The sequence below is a fragment of the Patagioenas fasciata genome, chromosome 2 (assembly GCF_037038585.1).
Source record: "Patagioenas fasciata isolate bPatFas1 chromosome 2, bPatFas1.hap1, whole genome shotgun sequence".
In the NCBI taxonomy this organism is placed as follows: Eukaryota; Metazoa; Chordata; class Aves; order Columbiformes; family Columbidae; genus Patagioenas; species Patagioenas fasciata.
In genome coordinates, this window is record NC_092521.1 from 54,283,136 (window position 1) to 54,305,562 (window position 22,427).

Below are 22,427 nucleotides of genomic sequence, written 5' to 3' on the forward strand. Positions count from 1 at the left end.
AGGTAGCTGCCTTACCCCCACACATCTAAAAGTTCATGTACCTTCAGGAAGATTGCATCACATAAAAAACCACATCACAAAAATATAATAGAGCAGTGTCCTGACAACAGCACGGTTGGATGATCACTGGAAATGATACAGCTGTGTGCCTAACTTTGAAGATGATGTATTATAGGTAAAAATAATCCAAAATGTGCACAAATCATTGACATGTTGCAACTCACACTGCCATGTGGGGGATGGGTGAAGACTTGATTGAAATGAGGGTCTAGCTGACTCACTATATATTTGAGTAGCACAGAAAACAGGATCTGTGCTGGAGAAAAATGAGAACCTAGAGCCTGAGCTCATACATTTGAGGTTGCCAGCTCAAACCCTTAATTGCAGTGTTACCTAGATTCTTGTTTTTACCGTTTTATTTGTAACCCATTGGGAATAAGTATGCATTAAAGTTGGCCATGCTTTCACTTGAAATAAAAAGAAAGCTTTAATTGAAAGTGATAGCCAACAAAAATACTTCCACCACTACAAGTCTAATTTAGAAAGAACTGGTTTAAAACCAACAAACACACCCTTCCAGTGTCTTGGACACCAGGAGCCCAAGCCCCAAAGAGAAAAAGATTGTCAAGCAGCTGTATTTCATATGTGACATAGAGATAAATGCCAGAAGTCACAGACTGCTAATAACCAAAGCTAAATGTTATTTTAACGTGATTTTACTCCCATCATTCACTACCTAACCCTGCCAGTTCATGACGTCATTCCTCACTCACAGGAGTAAAAGCTGCGACCCTGCTTTGAGAGGGACTGGCAATGCCCAGCGCTCCTGCCGCCCTCCCCCGCCGCCCCGAAACGATCCGGAGGGGCGAGGGGTGCCTGGAGCTGAGGGCTGGGCAAGGCGCTCCAGTTGTATTAGCAAACACACGAATGAGAAGCAATTTATTTACAACACGGTGCCGCTCGTCGCCAGCTCGCAGAAACCCATTTTAATTTTAAATCTTAATTTCCTTTTAGTATCATCAGCCTTTCGCTGTGAGGGCAGGGCTCCCAGGCTTTTCGCGGCGGATTGAGTTGTGGCCTCGAACTAGTTCTTCCGACAGACTCCAGCTTGCCTGTAAAAAACAAAACGATTATGAAAAGCCAGCGCTTCCCTTCGCTCTTGTATTTATCCTTCCCTGTCCCGGTGCCGCGGAGCAGCGCCAGGCCGGCGGGGCGGGGGCGCCGGGCCAGCCGAGCGGCTGCCCCGGGGCCGGGCTGCTGGGGGCGGCGGCAGCCGCTCCCACTGGGCCCCGTCCCGGGGGTACAGGTAGCCAAGGCGGCCCCAACTTCCCGCGCCTGCGGCTCTCGCCGGGACCGGCCCGCGACAAAGTTACCGAGCCGCTTGGTTGAGATTTTTCTTTTATCTTGGTTTCCCCTTCTCTCCCCCGCTGTCCGGGAACTTTCGACATCGTCCTGCCAGGCACGCAGCCACCTCCTCTGCAAACAAAACCGCTGTCGGGTCAGCGACGGGGCGGGGGGAGGGAGGCGGGAGGCAGACTCTAGCGCTTCGGCTCCGCAGGCGCGGCCGTACGCGGAGCGCTGTGCGCGCTGTGCGCGCCCCGCCGCTGCCGGCCCGCGCCGCCTCGCCCTCTAGCGGGGGAGAGCGGCGGCGCCGGCGGCTGGGCGTGACTTTCCGCGCTCCCTTTAGCCTGCCTGCCTGCCTGCCGGGGGGGACCGCGAGTCAGTCAGGGAGCCGAGCTAAACCGGGACTAACGGCGGCGCCGGGCGAAGAGAATCCGGGATTAAGGGTGTCCCGTCCCCACCCCCGAGTACCGGGGGAGGCGGAAGGCGTGGGGCGTCCGAGCAGGGAGGCGGTGCGGACCCTGGGGCGAGGGCAGCGGTGCGGCCGGAGGAAGGCAGGCAGCCAGCCAGCCCCCGGACACTTCGCACCCCTCTTTCCTTGCCTTTAGAAGCGAAGAGAAGGCGAGGACGGGAAAACAGCCTGCGGGGCACCAAGTGGGGGAGTCCGGCTCCCCCCTCCCTGCCTGCCCCACTGACTGGAGGGGGGCGAGAGGGGCGCCTCCTACTTTGGCAAACACTTTGGCACTTTGCTGGATCCGGAGCAGGAAGGGGTGGAAATATGGGGAAAGTTGGAACTTGCCTGGTTACTTTGGCCGGACTTTTGCTGGCGGCGGGAGCGCAGACGTTCACAGGTAAGGAGTCGCCTCGCCTGCCCCGGGGTCGCGCAGCCCTCCCACGGGCGGGGGCGGCGGAGGGGAAGGGCTGCGATTTTGGAGTCGGTTGGGTTTTGGTTTAGTTTATTTTTTTTTCCTCTCCCCGGCCCCCTGGCGGGGCTGACACTTGGGAGCCGGTGCGTACATGGTGTGTGTGCGGGGGAAAGTGTCCGGAGGAGGCGGCGGCGGTGCCGGGATGCCCTTAGGTTTTCGCCTCTACCCCGTCGGGCGCTGAGGCGAAGGGCGAGAGGCTGGCGAGGCTCGGGCAGCCGGAGGGCAGGGCTGGACGGACGGGCGGGCGTGACTCGGCTTCCCTCCGGCGTTTCTCCGCCGTCGACTTCCCGAAAGTTTCCCTCTGCCCCGGCGCGGGGGGCGGAGGGGCGAGGTGAGCCGCCGCCGGGGCCCCGGCGACGGAGCTGGCGACGGGGGAAGGAGAACTTGCGATGCCCCACAAGGGTCCCCCGCCGCCCTGTCTGCCGGTTCCTTCTCGCTCGCCCCCGGAGCTCCCCGCGTTTCGCGCTGCCCGTAGGTGCGGCTGTGAGATGCTGGCAGAGCCGGAGGTAAAGCCTTGGCCCCTCGTTTTCTGCAGCCCCCCAAAATCCTCACCTGGGCGGGCAGGGCAGAGGCTTCCTGCGTCTGCGGCGTGTCAGGGTTCTCATCCCGTGAAGAAGTGCTCCATCAACAGCGTTTCTCTGTACCCTGAAGTGCTAGAGCTGCGTATGGTTATCTTGGTCTCCAGTCCTCTACCTGCACCCCTGTCCTATTTATATGTTGAAGAAACCCATAATTTTAGACAGAAATTTGGGTTGTGAAATAGTTTTGCGTGCTTCACTGTGAAGAGTAACTTCGCATTTTTTTTTGTTTGTTTTGTTCCTAACATGAAGTTAGTGCAACTGAAAGGCACATTAAATTGAAGACATCTGGTCTTCAGTTCATGCAAAGTGTGTTTTGATCTGGTGGGAAGCAATAGTTTTGACTTTCCTTGTTGCTCAGGCTGCAGAATAGTTTATATTGTGTACATTACACGTTACTTCTATGCAGCACTCTAGCTAAAGCAAGTTTTATGGCTAGGAATTGGTGGTCTGTTTTTAAACTTTTTTAAAATGAAAAAATTCTTGTTTTACATTAGATTTCAGGGACTTTTTGTATATGCAGCTGCGTTTCCTCTAATTTCTCGCCAGCATTCTTATTGCAGATGAGACCGAAGATCCCTGAGCAGAAAAATGTTTTGTACTGAGGTGATATATAACAATGATGAAATCTTTTCCATACAGTCATGTTAGGATGAAGCTATGCTCTGTAGTGAATTATGGAGCTGAACTCATGTATATTAGTCCTATAACTCATTAATATTGGAAGTCTAGTGTCCAGACTTCAGTGAGAGCTCTTGCTTTGTTAAGATAAATCCACAACTCATTGCTGACCTGGGCAAACTGTCTTACTTCTTGCTTAAAGTTAAGCTGGGGCAACTCTTATTCTCCTGGATGTTTAAATGACGTGTGTGTGCGATATGCTGATACTCTATTAGGGATAATATTTGAGTGCCATTCATGTTGCCGAAGAACAATCCCACATTAGTGTTAAATTTGTATCTGTTGTATTCATTTCCATTGCTGCACGCTGTGGAAGGAGATGCGATATAAAACACAAACAGTTCAGAAATGATGGGTGCAGACTGTTATTCAAAAGGTGTGATTCCAACCCTTCCCAAGTCCAGAATAACAGAGGCTGCAATTTACACACTTCAGTGAAATTGCAAAGAATGTCACGGAATGCAGAATCTATCTGGCTTTCGCCCTGTGTATGCATGTGTGCATGTATGTTAAATATTGAATGTAAAGATTATTTGTGAAGATGTGCATACAGACTTTTTTTAATATTGATTCTGGGCACTCGGAACAAAATGGTGAAATTTCCGTTTTTGTACTTCACCATTTGAAGTGCGTGCCTAGGAGTCATTTTTGCTTGAGGGAAAAAAATTGCTGTTGCTTTTGTTAAAAGCTTGATGCATCCGTTTCACAGAAATTAGCTTACAGAAAAATCTGCCCTTGAGTTGGATGGTTATCTTTTGTAATAGCTGTTCCTTGTTGCAGATGGGAGTTCTATGACTAACTAACCTATAAAAAGTTTAAAAACAAACAAAGAAGAAAGAAACAAAACCAACTCCACACATGTTCTGAGCAAAGAATAGCAGTGGGTGAGTTAGGTAATCTTTGGCATTTATAGTTCCATTTTTATTTTTACCCTTTTCTAAAATGACAGATTTATTTTACAGACATTGGTTTTAACATTATCATCAGCTATTGTTTTATTTGAGTGTCTTATTTAGAAAATAATCTTACTGAAAGATCAGATCTTGGCTTTTTAAGGCCTGGAAGCTTTCAAGTAATCTTTTGAAAGCAGCTTAACAGTTAATAACAATGAGATTTTTCTCCAAGTCCTTAACTACAGAATCTAAAATTCAGGATTCATCAGCTCAAGAAGCAAATGGTTTCCAGAATTTGAATTTAAGATATGTTACTAAAAACATTGTCTTAAACGGACGACGCTGCTTAAGTGTTTTTTGTTTTTTTTAAGTATCTGGGATCTTACTGCAAGAGTAGGTTTTTTGTTTATTTTAATTTGTTTTAGTTTCTTTATGAGAAACTAGCACACCTAATTAAGCTGGTTTTTGTTTATAATTTTAACATATATGTTATTAAGTGGGCCCATGCAAACACTGGATGCTGCCATTACAGAAGTTCCTGAAACGAGGTGCTCCTGTCCTATTAAATGCCACCTGACTCCACCGCATTCCTTCTTCCATCTCCGTGGTAGATCATTCAGGCCAGGGAAGGCAGTCCGCTCCTGTAAGGGATTTAGGTCAAACATAGAAATGTGGAGAGTTAGAAAGGGCATTTTAAGTTTTAGTTTTTCTCTGAGAAGGGATGAAACCTATTGCAGTGAAGGAGATGTGTGTGGATGGATGGACTGACTAAAAGTGCTTGTAGGAAGCCATTCATAGGGAGCTTTGCACCCGGACTAGTGGCAATTATGAGAAGAACAGGAGGAAAAGTGCTATACAAAAATTGAAAATTACTTTTCTAGTGACTAGTAAAGGTTTTATACAGAGAATACTAGTCCTCAAGCTACTTCATATACTAAAAATACAAAAACTTGCGTGTTGAATAGCTGTTGTGCCTTGTATTCATCTATTTCATTTTTGGATGTAGGCACGCTAAAAACAAGAATTGCATTTTCCAAAAACAGATGTAAGGAAGAAGTTTGACATGCTGAAGTTGAAACTTACTGTGATGATGTTGATGTTTGGTGACTGCAGAGAGGGAAGATGAAAAGAAAGAATATAGGTTAAGTCTTCATAGGTCCTATCAAAGCTGAAATGAAGCTCCTGGCAATCAGAGCAATGTATAGAAAATAAAAAGTTTCTGGTATAATTAACTGTGTTAAAGAGATTTCTCAGAGTATTCAGGATCTTTGTTTGGAAGCCTTTAATAGCTATTCTGATCATTTTACCAGCAAGGAGCTCCAAGTATGGTTGTATCTCATTTTAACATATCCTGCTTTTGCACGTATTGCTCATCCCACCTGCTTTCCTTCCTCTCCTTTCATCCATAAAGGTCCATATTCCTGCACATATGTCAGTGAAAATGCAGCTGTATTAGTGGCTGACACAGTTGTCGGCTTATCAACAAAATTATTCCAGTTAAAGTTCATAGCATGGACTAGGCCTTGCTAAAGAGTGAGAGCTGTGAGGGAATATTCTCAAACCAAACTTCTTGCTGTCAGGTGAACAGGTGGATGACTTGTGTTTTATGCCTGAGAGTATTAATATTTAGAATAGTCCAGGAAAGTAATGGAAGCATGTTGAAGAATCAGCTTCTAGGTATGTCTTTTTTTTTTTTCCTTAATTTTTGACAGTTAGATGCAATAAAGCTTGTGTTCCCCTGTAAACTGGCATGTACTTCAGAATGCTTCAGGTGAAATTGAGAGTCTGGGCTTTCGAAGTGGCACAGTTTGCCAAAAAAGAAACTGTGTGGTGAGTATGTGGGTTGAATTTTAAAATTTATTTTATTTAGCTATTCTGGGCTTGTTCCGATGTCGAAAGGTAGTAATGAAACCTCATCAGAAATTAAAAATAAATCCTACAAAAATATTGCAAGGATGTATTAACATGGGGCAGGGGGGAGTGAGAAAAATCCTGCAATGTTTATTTGGTCTCACGATTTAGCAGTTGTCAGAATCCACGAGGAAAACGAATCACAGTGTCCTGAAACAACATAGCAGCATGTAATTTATGAAAAAAATAATATATTTAGTGCTCAGAGAAGTTGGTAGATAGACAGCTAGAGAGACCAAATCCTCAGGCAAATCACAAAACATGTTAGGATGGAGCAAGTAAGCTTCTAAACTCCACCTGGCTAATGTAATCTGGATCCGACCTGAAAAAATGTGGAGGATGTTTATTTTTTATGTGCGCTCGCTCGTACACACAGATGGCCAGCGAACATGTCAAACAGCCCAGTTGCAAGTGGCCAGGTCAGTTTTACACATCACTGCTGAGATGATCAGTTCAGTTTGCGTCGTCGGATCCAGCAAGGGGAAGATGAGAAGTGTGGACTTGATAGTGCAGCGATGTTGGGGGGTCAGGACCTGGGAACTGGTCCTGTGTTTCACATGTTGCAGGTTTATGCCTTTCTCTGAGGGTGTTTAAAGCTTGTTAGTATCACTGCCACACACATATTTGTGGTCGCTACATCACTAGGTTTTAAAGGTGTTTCCACAGAAAAATGACTGGCACTTAGGAGCCTTTCAGCTCACACGTACGGCACTTATGTAAAGAAATAGTTGTGAAAATTTTCCCAGGTACAGATTGTTTGTTGATTGATGTCTGAAGGCAGACGAATTATCTTACATCTGCTCAGTTTCTTTAGGAAAACCTGAGAGTGCTCTTAATTTCATTTGATTGTTTCATTTGATTTTGCTGATAACTTCCAGATTTGTTCTGATTTGATGTGTGATATTATCAACGTATTAAAAAGGATTTCAGGAAAACAAAACCAGTTTGTAGCATGTGGTCATACGTTTATAAAGAAAGAAAAAAAGGCAATAAATTTTCCTGTCTCGCTTTATTCACCCCACGACGTTCACATACTTCTTGCAGATTTTTTGCAGCGTCTTCATGAGTTCTGCCTGCTGTGATCTGCTGCTGATCACTAGGTGTAGCTGCATCTCTAAATCCACTTCTCTCTAAACTGGGCTTTATTGAGAATGTAGGTGTGTTTGGAGCTGGGGAGGTGTGAAAATATATGATGGATTTTTGTGACCTAGAGAAATGTAATCTATTGGTGGCTTGTTTGCACCGGTTTGATTATAATACAAATGAACTTTTGATTACTTTTAAAAAGGCTGATTTCAGTATCAGTGTTAGTATTCAACAGAAGGATGAACGAATGCTCCAATACAATAAAAATACATAATAAAGTGCATGAAATTACAAAGAAGTTATTAATACTTTCCTACTGTTTTAAATGCAAGTGTAATTGCTATAGAGATCAGATAAAGCTGTATCTTAACCATGTTGATTGATCCTTGTCTTAAATAAAAACTTACATGTATGTCTTCTTAGAACCTATTAAGAAGCTTTCTATTCCATTCAAAATAAGTATTTTTAAAAATGATGTTACTGTCAGTGGAATTCTGCACTGATTTTGGAATAATGTGTTGTTTTGGTTTTTAAGCCATATGACTTACATTAATGTTACGAGGAGGTACAGATGCTAAGTCTCCCATATATGCTTTAAAAATGAAGGAAAGATATTTTTGTGCCCAGATTTCTGAGAATAACAGCAGTAAAAGTAAAGGTGTATTTATGCCTCTAAAAAATATGCCCAGGAGCTGCAGGGAATGGGAAAATATCTCAGACAGAAGCATCTGACTCCGCAGTGACCCTTTGCCACATAAGGAGCAACAGTAGGAAATAAAGTAATGACCACGTTTGTTCGGACAAAACCAGGGCAGTATCAGCAGGGAAGAGTTCTGAAAACAGGTTAGAATGAGGGTGTTTGGGGGGAAAGGTGGGAAGGCAGGCATAACTAATATTTTCTGGAAGTGTAAGAGATGAACCTTGCTGGAAGAGATGTTCTAGAAAAAAAGCTGAAGTCCTAAAAGAGCTAAATTATATCTGGAAAACATAAATGGGCTTATGATTATTCACATGTCCTTATTTTTGTCATCTTAGTTTTGAATGTGTTTATCTTTAATAATATATTCAAGGCTTGAATGTGTCTTCTGACAGCTTTACATAGCAATAGTTGATTATCCTTACACATATGATTAAGTGTAAGGATGTTAATTAGTTTTAATTTTTTTTTTTCTGTGGAATGGTGTAAAACCAACATTTTGCTTGATTATGAGTGTGTTTTGGTCCTCCCCCCCCACCCCAATCTGCCCCGATTTAGAGAGCAGTAACTTTTGGTTACAGTAGGGTTTTTTGAGGGGTAGATTGGCTAGGTTTTTTCCCCCTCTTCTTTTTTGTGTGTGGATTTTTTTTTTTTTTTTTTAAATCTTCTTCAGTGTTAAGCTATTATAAATATCTTTTACATACTGTTTTGTTAATCATAAGAAATTATTTTGCTCTGGAATAAGTAACAGCTAATTACCTCTTTCATTACTTTAGCTCTTCATCTTCTAGTAGAATGAAATAGAGCATCACATGCTTGTATTGGAGCTGGATAGGTTTGGTGTTTTTTTATTTGGTTGGTTGTGTTTTCTTAAGGTTTATGGCACAGTTATTTTGGGGAAGTTTTCAGAAGGATCGTGCTTTATTGCCTTGAATCCTGTTGCCTTTTTTATACCTAACTCTTAAATCCAATCTTGTTTAGACTTCTAATTTTTGCAGCTAACGTGCTAGATAAAATACTTTTGTCTGCAGCCCTTTGTTTTAGTTCTGTAGTGCATAAAGGCAGTCTGATTAGATGGAAAAACTGTTTAGTTGTGCTGATGAGATTCTGACATAGGATTGAGGAGGATATTACAGGAGTTCCTTTGTACCTTCAGGTGGATGGATAGTAGACCAGTAATGACTTGAGATTTTCATAATGAAGTTGTTCTTACAGATAAATGAATACAGGGGCTTTTCACTTTTGGTCTTCTGGGTGAATATAGACTAGACAGAGTAATTTCCATCCATGACCTGTTCAGTTTTATACTTGTATATATGCTTGTAATCTATGCACTAGTTTGTATGTCTGTGTCTTAATAAGTTGAGTTATTACCTCCCAGCAGACTTCAGCATTTTTTATGGTGTACTCACTTCAGAGGTGGTTGCAGGGGAGGTTTATTTTTTTTCCCTTCTTCTTCTGCTCCCTCTAAGATCAAACATTTCCTTGTTTTGGGAACTGATGCTTAGTAATTCTACTGGCTGATACAGTAATTTATGACCAAAAAGTGGTCATCTACATGCACATCCTAAAGTTTTGGTTATCAAGTCTACATAGTTCCTGAGGGTATGTAGAGAAAAAAAGAATATTACCAGGTTATATCCCAAGCAGAGGCTGAGGTTTCCTCAAGGGATTCCCGTTGTCCTCTACATGCATAGAAGCTACCGTTTATCTCAGTTCTGCTTTTTTCACTTTCATGGCTTTTGACTGCTTTGGCAAAAAGTTCAGCCAGCAGTTGAAAACAAACATGAAAGTCAATCGCTATCTCAGTGAACCGTGTGAGGCCTCAGATCAGATGTAGCTCTTTTCTCTGTAGTTGTTTGGTATAGTTGCTCTCTCTCCTTATGTGATTGGTATATTTGTTTTGTTTGGGAAAAAAAAAAAAAAAAAACAAACCAAAACATTATTACCTACTCCTTCTTCCATCTTTCTAGTAAATAAAATCGCTGTGAGAAGTCCGATGTTTCCCAACAACTCTACAGCCTGTTCAAAGTGTGCTCACAGTCTTGGTAGAAAATTGCGAGGAAATGTATTTGTTTCAGGGTTTGACACTGTTTGCAAGTCTGTGTAGGAATATATATAATTTGCTATAATCACTGTGATGTTTCGATCAACCAGTATAATTCAGCATCGACAATGTTCTAATGAGTACAATTTTTAGAAGTTATTACTACTTTGATAGTATAGATCTCTTTTACTTAACTGTTCTAAGACACATCATAATCTTAATGAGGAAATTATCTCTCAGTGGAACTTTCTGAACCTGGAGATTTTTCAGGTTCCACATTGGGATGACATAGCCTAACATGAATCATACCACTGGCCACAGCATGAAAAGGACATATATATATTTTGTCTCCTGTTGTGATCATCAGTTACTCTGTCATCATAACTCCTGTGTAGGTGTGGGAGACCCAGATTTAGGTCTGTGCTCTGGTATTGGACTGTGGCAAGGGGGAGGATCTTCATGGTCAGGCGTTTCTGTTCTTTTCGTGAGCTTTTGTTTAGTTTTGACTAGTAGGATTATTTTTTTTTTTTTCTTTTTTACAGTTGAGAAATTTGCTAAATTTCCATTAAAAAAGGGGAAAAAAAAGTGACAATTCAGAACATCCCAACATATTTAGAGAAAAATCTACGGTAGTTACTTGTCACCAGCTATAACTGCAGTTTTCCCTAGAAACTGCACAGTGTGCTTAAATACTGTCACATGTTTAGGAGATAGAGACAATTGTGGACATTTCCAAGAGCCATAGGATTCGATGGGGTAGTTCTTCTGTTAATGACTGAGAAGTCCTATAGCCTTTCTTCCTTTAATGTTACCTTTTCTGAATTCTGCAGAGTTGATGAAGATTATTTTACAAAGCACTGCATTCAATACTTTAATATGGGCACTTTACGTAACACATGACTAAAGCTCTTTTTAACTTCTGCAGAGACAGCTACTACTGGAGTAATTTTTCAGTTGCGTAAGATAAACTGTTGTCCCGGTGATAATTTTAAGGCACCGTGCAGTTGATGCCCTCTTTACTGTATCTGAGAGATGTCATCTCAATTCAGCTTTAGCTCAGGAGAAAACCTATGCAGCTTTCTAAATATGAACGCAGCCTTTTGGGGTTAGGTCTGTGAGTGTCACGGGAAACCAACAAAACCAAAACACAATTCAAGTTAATATTTATATAAAACCTTGGAGGCTGAAGATGGGAAATAGAAGCCTGTGTATTGCCCAACATTACTACCTTCTGTTTATAGTGACAGCAAAGCACATGGATTGAAGACCACATATAAAGTTCATGAGGTGTGTTTTATTTATTTTTACTTTAAGATTTGTTAGGATTGCATACATAAATTTAGGCTAGTAAGAGTGACTTAGCCTAGCATTTTCATTTAGGGAATTTGGAAAACATTGGAGTTTGACTGCTTAATTTATTTGAGTGTTTGAGACAAGCACACACCCTTTAGAACAAATAGGCACTGAAATTGTGTAGGGCCCAGGAGCCCAAGACAAGTTAAAATACACCCTAGACAAATAAAGAGCTGGCCTCTACAGCAGCCATGCAGCAACAGCAGATGTGGATTGGGGTTTTCAAACGAGTCTTGCAGAAGCTTCAGAGCTGCATCTTTACAGGTAAAATTGCTAAACAGAAGGTCAGTTTGTCAACTAGATTCTGTTACATCTTTGCATCCTGAATATTGGGGAGTTAAATGTTACCCCCATTAAAAACTTTACACAAGCACAAAAAGGTGTGAACTTAAAAAAACCCCTCAAAGTGCTCTTCATGTTGTAACCCACTATTTAGCATAAGATTATCCATGCAGGTGGACGATGTGGAAATAACCCCTTAAGAATATTATTCCTCAGCTGCTTCTGTTTGGTTTTCAACCACAGAGGAACATACTGCTGTGCTTGTGTGTTCATTCACTGGCAGACCCATTACTCAATGTGTACTTCAGCATCATTCACCTGCACCTTCCTATGTCATATGGTGGACTCGGGAGTCTTGAAGTGTAGATAGTAATTCTGAGTTGGGAGTAGGGGTGAAGCCTGGAGTATGTTCAGACTGAGAAGTTCAGATAAAGACTTATCTGGGCTTGGTCTAGTTGTATTGCCAAGGTTGCTTCAAGGGAAATTAAGGAACAAAAACTGTGCCTGTGTTGTCCACTGCATTTGAAATTCTTTCTCTGATTTCTACAGAGAAACAGATACAGTCTTTGGAAGCCTAAATTCTTATTTTGGAAGATACCTGTTAAGACTCTGTGACAAATGGAAACAGAGAGAAGCTGTGGACTCATTCTGGCATTGGCCAGAAACTACTTTGGAGATTTTGGTTACACGTGACAGGTTGGAATTCAGGCTGCGACATGGAAGCTTGCGTTTGGAGAGTTATTGCTTGGCTGCTGGTTTTGTTGTGTTCATTGCAAAAATTAAGTCAGTTTCTGATGTGTAGCCCAAACACAAAGACTTTGTAATGAAAGCTGTCCGTAATCTTTAACATCTTAATTTCAAAATGAATGTAAATTTGTGGCTTCCACAATAAATGTGCCTCAGTGAAATAGTATCTGACAGGCTTGTTTGCTTCAAATCAGTGCTGGTAGTGGGTGGATCACAGGAATTTCGCAAACCACAGTTTGGGAACCACTGACTCGCTGTGAGTGAGAAATAGCACTTTTCCAGAGCTGGCTCTGTTAAAGTTCTCACAAACTGCAGTGTCATGCTAGTTTTGCAGCAGTGAAAAATTAATTCTGGCTTGTATGCCAGAATTAGATGATGTATATTTCTGGACCTTCGGGACAAGAATTGCAAAAAAAAAAATCAGATCTGTATGCTTGGAAATGGCATTGTGCAAATATGTGACATTCACCAGCAGTCCCATTCACATGATTTCAGTGCTTTGACTCTACACAGTGGTCTAGCAATAAAAGAAAGAATTGGCCAATTATAGTAATCTGCTAGAGCTGTGTACTCTGGAATTTTGTGCAGAGGAAGAGGGAGGGTTCTTACATGCTCTCAGTTCCATCTAAAATTGCACTTTAATACCATCTATTCCACAGCAAATAACATAGGTATTTAACAAAGCTCTTAACCACCGGCTGCCTTTAAGAATATGTTGGTTACCTGCCACCTCCTGTGCTCTCTCCACCTTCTTTTGTCTGTTCCTGTCTGCTCCTCGTCACCACGTTCCACAAAAAATTTGTTCCTTCCTCTGCCACCTCTGTTCCTTGGGCAGCTGTGGCTGAGCTGAGACTGGGCTGATGAAGATGACCTGTGTTGCCAGGGGCCACCCTGTTGCCCTCAGAGTTTGGAGATCTATGTGCACATTTTGGGAAAGCTCCAGAGCATCTGGGAGAGCTATGACGGAAGCTTGGGGATACAATTCATGACTGAGTAGTATTCATAACCATAACAAATTTGTTTATTTTTTTTTCTTGAGACAAATTAGGTCAAATGGTCCCATACACATGCTAGCACACGTGCCAGCAAAGCATGTGCTTATGAGTAAGTACTGTAAGTGAGTAAATTTAAGTCTTACTTTGCACTGAGTGCAGTCATGCTGAATGCTTGATAAAACAGCAGGCAGTGCTAGTGGAGAATGAGATACTGTGGCCAGATCTAGATTTCAGACCAGATGGACGTTATTCATAATATTATCTGGGTGTGAATAGTTTTTACTAGAGTGTGAAGTAAACTGATAAAGATTTTTGCTTGTTTGTTTACTTTTCAAGCTCAAAAGAAATAGTAATACTGGTGCTCTTTATGCAAACACAAACTCAAAACCTAAAGATGAATGCAGTCTGTTTGGGACACACTATGAAAATAATTACAAAAAGCTCCTGTTGACATAATAATTGCAAGTAAATCAGGTGTTAATACAAGTCAGCATGAACACACTAATATCAGCATTTTGTAGGAATGTAGTTACAACTTTCTAGGAATTGGAACAGCACTTTTCAGATACAGCACTTTAAGTTTTAGTTCCTTGGTAATAAGTATTTTTACCCACTCAGCCTGCCTCTGAAAATTCATCTGGAATTATTTTCTGTGTGGACAAAGTGCCATTAAGTAGTATGCTAGAGGTATGAGCTCTTTTCTAAATCTTTTGAGCACTGTTTATGGGGAGATGGTAATGCAGAATATTTTACTACATCTACTTTGCTTCTTCATAGATTCAGAACAAATGTTGTACACAAAGATTTGGAGAATAGTTGCTTTTTGCTTAAATCCTGCACTTAAGTGTTTTATAATATCCATACCTTGGGTAAACCTGTGGTTTGTCCATGTTGGAATGTTAATTTTGACCCTTGTTTTTGTGTGCACTTCTAATGCATTTAAATGCATGTGCAGTGTATTCTGTTCTACCAGTACATATTTTGACCAGTTAAAATTGTACTTTAAGATGAATTTGAAAGTTTCCACTCTGTACTTCCTGTGCAAATTATTAACTAATACTAATGAAAGTTCAATATATGAGCAGGATGCTGGTCATGCTCACAGCATCTGTGCAATGCAATATATGTTCTCTTGTGCAGAAGCTGACGTGAGCTATTAAAGGATTCAAGTTCTCCCATCCGTACTGAGAGCAGAAGATTCCTTCTTAATCCTCATATGGCTGATGTCTCTGCTGGAGTGTTAATAGATAGTCTAATTTGTGAGCTAAATTACTAATTGTATTATGAGTCTAAACCTTATTAAGCCTTTTGTGTAGAATTAGATCACAGAGCTTTGGGAAGCTGAATACTGGTTGGGTTCTGTCTCCTCTAATGACAGGAGCAAGTTTTACTGGCATCTTTTCTTCAGAGATGCGTAGCTCCGAGACGGCAACAGATTTATTTTGCTGCCTTCTACAGTATTAACAGACTACGAAATTTGGAAAGCAGGGTGACTCTGAGAGTGGCTGAGGATTTCCAAGCGGTGTCTCAGTGACTTGAAAGCAGTGAGATTCTGCGTTTAGCTGAGGTGAGGCTGTGATTTGGAATACAAAAGGGTTACTCTCATCTTGTGTACATACACTGTGTGGAGGTTCAGCTACACGGGAGTTGTTGAGTTTGTGCAAAAGCTTTAAAATGGCTGCAGTTGTGTAGCAGGATAATGAGTTTGATAGAGGTATATTCCTGTGAGAAGTTCAGGTAGATGGACACTTCCACAAATCACTGGAGTTAGACTTTTATTTCCAAAGATGTTCATGACCCACCTGGAGATGGAGGATACTTCCCCTGTTGCTCAGCTGTGCTGCGAGATTTCATGAGCACTCCTCATATGTTTTCTGTGCAAATCGAGCTGGGTCAACTGAGACTATTTTCTGAGGTGATTCATGCGCCTCACTCTTACTTTGCAATGGAGTCAGCCTGCTAATGCAGCCTGGTTGGAGATGTAGCTGATTGCCTGTGGCAGTGGATCAGTGATAAACAAACAAAGTGGGGCCTAATGGATTTTGACATCACTCGCAATAAATTTTTATGTTGATGTGGAAGATGGCTGTGAACTATTGCACCTTTGATACAGGAATGTTGCACCTACGGAAATTCATTTTCTTGAAGAGAAAATATTCATGGCTACTCCATACATTTCTTGTGTGTACATGAGATAGAATTGCCATGGTATCAAGTTTTACTCTATACACTTTATACACAACAGCATTCTAAGCTGTTGTGAGAAACAATTCGTATTTTACACTTGAAGCTATCAGGGTCCTGTATGTACTTAGGTGTTTCCTTTTTACTGTTGTAAATTAATGCTATTTGAAATGCCTGGACAATAAATTAAAATAATAGGATATACAGATTGTGTCACATCATCTTATATTCCTAAAGAGCTTTTTCTATTTCTGCATCACATCTACTAAGATACTTTGTAGAGCATAGTGACAAAAAATTTGGTGTCTGTCCTGAGAGAAAAAATTCAGAGGCTTCTGCAATGTTCTGTTCCATGTGCACTGGTTCTCTCAACCTACACACTGTATATTTATTATGTTACTTAGAGCGGAGCAGCCAGAAGTCATTGCCAAAAGCTAACTGTCTTCAGACGTGTCTGTAGAAGCCTGTATTGTTTACAGATTTCTGTGTAGCTCCCAAAGTGATTACGATATCATGCTTTTTAAAGTATTTTGTTAGGTGAGTGGTTCTTAAGAGTTGTATGTTTTACAAAAAAAATCTAGCATTTACTTATTCAAATCCAATATATCTTGAGACCAAAGCTTAAGAACATTATATTATAAATTTCTGCTGAAGGGAGGCAATCATGCTGAAACAATTTAGCCTGTCTTTTGGTAACAAATGCGACTTGTACTGGCTTAGGTCTGCAGATGAAATAACTTTGAGATCCAGGAATGACAGAACTTTCTAAAGAATTTTGCACACTTTGTCAGAGGCGTGGATAGGAATGTGATGGTTGTACCAAATCGGGCTGCTCTGTCTGTAGAAGAGAATAATGCAGGTCATTGAGACACATACTTTGTTAGGAAGGCTGAACTGATCTTATAAACTCTACAGATTTCACCTGATGTCCTGGGAGGGGCTAAAGCGATATGCTGTGGATGTATTTAAAAAAGGCAAGTGAATTACTGTGTGCCCATCCTGAGAGCTCTGGTCTCTTGTGAGAAAGGATTTCACAAACACCCCGCACCCCTGGCCTTGCTTTCTGTCAGGTGAACCACTGGTGGATGTTTCCCAGGAAACTGGTTATGTTGGCTGTTTCCTTGTGTTGACACTGGTTTGTAGGTTGACCAGGCAGATGCTGTATCTGGTAGCTTAGGTGTGTATGAGCAGGAAAGCACAGACTAGGCTGCCAAGAGCCTCTATAGCAACATCCCTGCCTACTTGCTGTTTTCTCCTCCATCTCTATCCTCTGTGCTTAAAAAGTACTTTATGAGGTGTATCTTTCTACTCTGATTTTTGTTAAATAATCTTGGTAATTTTCTTAGTGTGGCCTTGATTGGTTTTATTTATTTGTGGGGTTTGATGGGTTTTGTTTTTTCACTTAGGATGAGAAGTGGTAACAACATCAGCAGCATTCCTATGGTTATTTTCTTAGTGTAGGCCAGGTTCCCATAGAGAATGGGAAGTGCAAATTAGAAGGGTCAGTGTTATTTCACATCACTATTAAGTACAAGTGTCCTTTACTGGAGGTAGTACAACAGAAAGCAGAACATTGAGTCATGCTCTGTATTGTTCGAGGTGGTAGCATTGTGTATAACAGCTTCCTTTTCAACTGCAACTACCGATGTAAACGCTTATGTGGTCTGTGAATTCATTCTGGAGAATATCTATGCTTGAATGTATAGTTATACTATATCTCCTGGATATGGAGAATGGAATATGGATCTTGTGTCTTCGAATGGCAGCATTTTGATTTTTTTTATATTCTCTTTCGTGCTCATCAAAGCATTTCAGACATGGTGCCTGATCTGATAATAATCTGATAACTGTGATAAACTACCTCCACTGTAGTTTTTGCTTCTGTTTTTCAGCTTTTTGAGGCTGGCAGCAAAGTAGGTTCCAGTAAATAGCAGGGGGCCACGGGAGCTACAGTTAAGGAATAGCTGGGAAGTTTGGTGGTCACGAGGGTCTCTTTATATTTCTACGTGTGTGCTCCTTGTGATGACTTTCTCTGTTTAATAAGCTGGGATAGAAATAAAATTTCAGAATATGAATTTCAGTAAATATGCCCTTTGAACCCTCAAGTAAAACAACTAATGATGTTGGAAGAGTACATGAGAGGAAAGGCACTTCCATAACAAGGAGTCAAATTTCTAACAAAATTTGTCCTGAACTTGGTAACCATGTATCCATTAATCTTGATCAGGATGATCTCTCCTTGGTAGCGTAGAGCCTGGACTTAAGTTTTGACATCCTTTTTGGGCAAAAGTTTTTCCATCTACAACCTGTTCTTTTTACAGAACATCCACTTCAGCAAAGCTGGCTTCTTTCTGCTACTGCTCTATAGCAAGAGTTTACTTTATGTTCCTTCTTTCTCTCTTTTGATACCCTCCTGCTTTCTACATCTCTTCTTTCAGTGGTGGGAGCAGCACAGTTGTCTGGTTTGGATTGTAGGTTTCTGAGAAGAAGGAGACTTATGGGATTCTTAAAGAGCAAATTATCTGTCCCCTGCTAGGTTGTGCCCATCAAGTTGGCAATGGAACACCAATGATTCGAGTCAGGAACAAATAGCTGGAGCTTTGAATAAATTGTGTGGGTTTTTTTATTTTTTCCCTGTAAATAAAGTTTTGTTATTATGAGGGAGGAGATGGGAGGACAGTTCCGAGATAACTACCTGCTTAACAGTGCTAATTGTGGGATATATTACATATTAATAGGGAACTTTCTGTTGCCACGGGCAGAATCTCCCAGTGGGAGGTACAGGAGAAAGCTGTTTCAGAAGCAGAGCGGGATGGAAAAACCTACCTCTGCTTCTCTGCATGGCAGCACGGGGGTTGGTGTTATATGTGGAAGCCAGGAGAGCCACCGTGGCAAACCTTGAAGCATTGCATCCTTGCCATGGAAGAAGCTAGTGCTGTACCAGCTCAGGGGAGCTAAGCTTTGAGCTAGGGAATTTGTGCTAGAAGTTTTCCAGGGATTACTACCACTGTTGCTACATGAAATGTCAGGACAGTTTGTGCATGGACATGAAGCTTTATGAAAGCATTGTAGACTAAGAACTTTTCAAGGTACATTTAGTTGCAGTGCTTTTCTGCTTTGACTTGCTTATGGCCTCCTATATTACATTTATGCTGTGGGAGTTTGAGAGCTGTGGCCTTGGTGTTTATTCCTAAAGGAGGGAACACTTGTATAGTTAAAAAAAATAAAAAAAAGGAAGAAAATAGCGTATCTGTGTGGTTGTTATGTTAAATGAATTTTAAAGCTGGTGAGAAGAGGCATTCAGAGATGAGAATGCTTGGGGGGAGAAATGAAAGCACACTGAAGCTGTTTCCCCTTGAGGGCTTTAGGCAGGATTGAGAAGAAGTGGTGCATACTGAAGCCTTGTTTATAGTCTTTCACTTACTGTTAATAAAACAGGGATGTTCTAAAAGGTTTCCATAATTAAAATGCAGTCCTTGAGTATAGTGCATTTTCAGAGTGGTCTAAAGCCTTGCTGCCTCTCTGACTGCTTAAATCATCATTTATAAAAAGTGCTGCAGTGGACTTTGTGTTTTGAAGTTGGTTTAAATCAGGATGATGTTAGAAATGTTGGGTATTGAATAAATGAAAATAGAACGTATGGGGAAGCTGATAAGTGTACAAATTGACTGGTTAGTAACTAATTACTGGAACAGAGATTGTTTTTGCCTTTTTTTTTTTAAATTGGCTGAATATTAATAAATCTGGTTTATTTCTGGAAGTCTTAATGGTCTGGCAGAAATTCATAATAAAAAAAGCTAAAGAATTAGCATAATAAATAATTATTGCTTCCAGGGTTTTTATTGTTAAGATAATAAAATGTTAAAAAGCAAACCACTTGAGTAGAAAGTAATTGCACTGACAAGCACCACACAGCTAGCATTCACAATAAAGTAAACCTTCCTTCAATGTCAACCTGATTTGCTATCCACATAAATGCTTCCTCACATTATGGAAATGTGCTTTTTCTATCAACAGAAAAGAATAAAACTCTAGGCATCTAATTAATCTTGTCTGACATTTGATTTCATACTCAGGTTAAAACATGAGGCAGGTGGGTCTTTTTCCCCCCCCCCTTCTATGTGCATGACCACAGGCAAATCTCTCCATTAATGTCAAGCTGCATCTGTGTGTCTGTGTCTCTGCCACATGTCAGTCATTAATGCATTAGTGTTGCTTCTATTTGATTCATATGCACCAGTTTTCTTGTCTGGAGGGCTTGGTAAATAGGGAACCGTGGGGCTTCAGCTATACATCACAAGGATTTCACCTTGACCTTCCCTGTAAAGGAAAAGGGACTCTGCTGTATAGGAGGAGGATTAGAAGTGGTAATTTGTAGCACAGGGAATTTCCAAGTTGATATGATCAAGTAGAAGAAAGAAGCAAAAACGATTTGGCTTTGACATTTTTATTGATGAAGAACGCTCTTGTTAAGGACTAAGAACTTTTTGTAATGCCTAACTGTGTTACCTGCAGTAGTTTAGACTTGTTGATGGCAGGATTGTTCCTGTGAAGTGCAGAGAAAAACTCTACAAAACTAGTTAGGTGCATTATGGGTATTTTATTTTCTGAAATTCTAGTTAATGGTTTCTGCCAGAGGCAGTGTGCAGCACTTGAAAATGTGGTGGTTTGACCTTGTATTCTAAAACCTGTGTAACTCTGTTGTATTTTTAGATACTTAGGTAGTACAAACATTTAAAAGGACACAGTTAAGAACTTGGATCGAAGCTGTAGACTGCTTGCTTTTAAAAATAAAACAGTGATAACCTTAAGCAGTTTCATAATTAAAAGAAAGTTAGCAAACTGAAAAATATCTTTGTGAACATAATTTATGTATTAAATATTTTCCTGCAGTGTTTGCTTGTGAAATCCCGTGGCATTGGGAAATAAATATTTGCTTATGAAGTCAAAAAGTAATAAGAAGCATCAGTTTTGTTTTGCTGACTAAATGCAATAATAAAAACATCATTGATCAAGAACACCTGATTTAATCTTTTTATTTGTATACTTTAAAAGTTGAGTTCTGAACTTAAACTTTTGTTTCCAATGTCTATATAGTGCATAGTAAGTGTGTAAGCATGAGTGAAAATTGTAAATCACTTATTAAAGGTGCTGAAGAATCCTCAAAAGAAAAAAAAAATAGTGTGCTAGAACAAACAAAAATACGCATATACAACTTCGACGCTTATGCCAGATTGGTTATATATGAATAGTCTATTACCAGAAGTTAATGTGCAAAGATTGTAAATGAGAAATGTTCTCATAGTGAGCACTGCATTGAGTAGATGGGTACTTCACACATCACCTGGTTTCGAATAGTGAGGGGCAGCATCTGATGCTGGAGGAATTAGCATTTAGACCTGGAAAGAGAAAGATTTACTCATAATTGACTTCTGGTGATGGGGGCTTTCACTCTGAAGTGTTGGTGCTTGGCTTGACTGCCCTCCTATAACCATGAAGGGCAGCCTCACCAGATGGAGGTGGAAGAGGGAGCCAGGAAAACACTGCTACCTACTAAGTCAGTCCTGACCATGACGCTCTTGCTGTCAGCTTTTCCCTGGGTTTTTTGTGGTAGACTTGGTTCTTCAAGAAGCAGGACTAGAAACCAGCAGGAGCAGTAACACAGCTTTGGTCTATGCTCACTAATTTTCTCCACCTCAAATAATTAATATTGCTATTTTAAGAGACAATTAAATGTAGATCTGGAGTTGGAGAAATGCCTTCCTGCTCAATATCCAGCATAGGTAAAAGCAGCAGATTTTGGTATGAGATGAGTTGTAATGCTTTTCACTTACATGCTGCAGCTTCTTTTCAGTTGGTTTTGGAGGGGATTAGAGTCACTGAACAATTAAAGTAGGAAGAAGCTTCTGTAGATTTTCCAGCCCAATCCGCTACTCAGCACAGTTAACTTCAAAGCCAGATCATGTTGCTCATGGCCTTGTCCAGTTGAGTTTTTAAGGAGGGAGGGAGATTCCACAACCTCTCTGCATTATATGAACTTATAAAATATGAGCTTTAAAAGTTTTTCAGTGTCTTAGAACAATCTATTTATACAAGAGAAAAAAGTTTATTGAGAGAAGATATTCTAGAGTATATTAAAACGTAAAAGGTAAAAGCTAAAGGATTTATTTTTAGGCATCTGAATGCATTGTGTTTGAAATGTATCTGTTAGGAAGGTCTTTCTGAATACCTTTTTGTAGTGTTGACAAATATTTTTAAGGCTGCCAGTAATGTGAACTCCTTTGCTTTGTGTCTAGTTTTGTGCAGAGTGAATACGGTTCTACCAGTGACCACTTCCAATTGTTTTGTTTTTCAAATAATAAAATGATGACTTATAATCAAGTAGGAGAGAGTTGTTCCAGCAAACATATTAATTGGGTTTTCAAATTCACACAGCTTTAAGGCATACACTTAACTACTTCTGTAGCAGGAATTTTCTTTTGTATGATACCCAAGCATTCTTATCTAATAACAGGGAATACTGGAGCTCTCCCTAATGAAGATGTTTTTTTCAATTGAAAACTTCAGCAAAGGTAAAATACGCACTGATATGAAAGAGAAAACAAATTGCAGGACCTCTAAAATGAGAAAAATGTATTAATGAAAAAAGCCTTCTGAGGGAAATTAGTATTTAAAGGGTAGGAACTCCAGGTTTTTAGCTGAGTTT

The 22,427-nt window shown here is 40.7% G+C and overlaps 1 protein-coding gene and 1 long non-coding RNA gene across 10 annotated transcripts in view; one reads left to right on the forward strand and one right to left on the reverse strand.

The window, feature by feature from the left end:
* Positions 1-922: 922 nt before the first annotated feature.
* On the reverse strand, positions 923-1,610 carry LOC139827175 (uncharacterized). The gene is made up of 2 exons (XR_011737464.1): positions 1,374-1,610; positions 923-1,112 (listed from the first exon to the last, which is right to left on the reverse strand). It is a non-coding gene; the product is annotated as an uncharacterized lncRNA (long non-coding RNA).
* Positions 1,611-1,655: 45 nt separating this feature from the next.
* The window catches only part of PTPRM (protein tyrosine phosphatase receptor type M), a 466,670-nt gene continuing 445,898 nt past the window's right edge, over positions 1,656-22,427 (forward strand). For 3 of the 9 annotated variants that reach the window (XM_065830254.2, XM_065830255.2, XM_065830256.2), the window contains exon 1: positions 1,659-2,192. In XM_065830254.2, coding sequence (XP_065686326.1) covers positions 2,120-2,192 — 73 coding nt within the window. In that variant the 5' untranslated portion in view covers positions 1,659-2,119. Of the gene's footprint in view, positions 2,193-22,427 lie in introns of all 9 variants that reach the window. The other 6 variants (XM_065830251.2, XM_065830253.2, XM_065830257.2 and 3 more) reach the window with 6 other exon arrangements.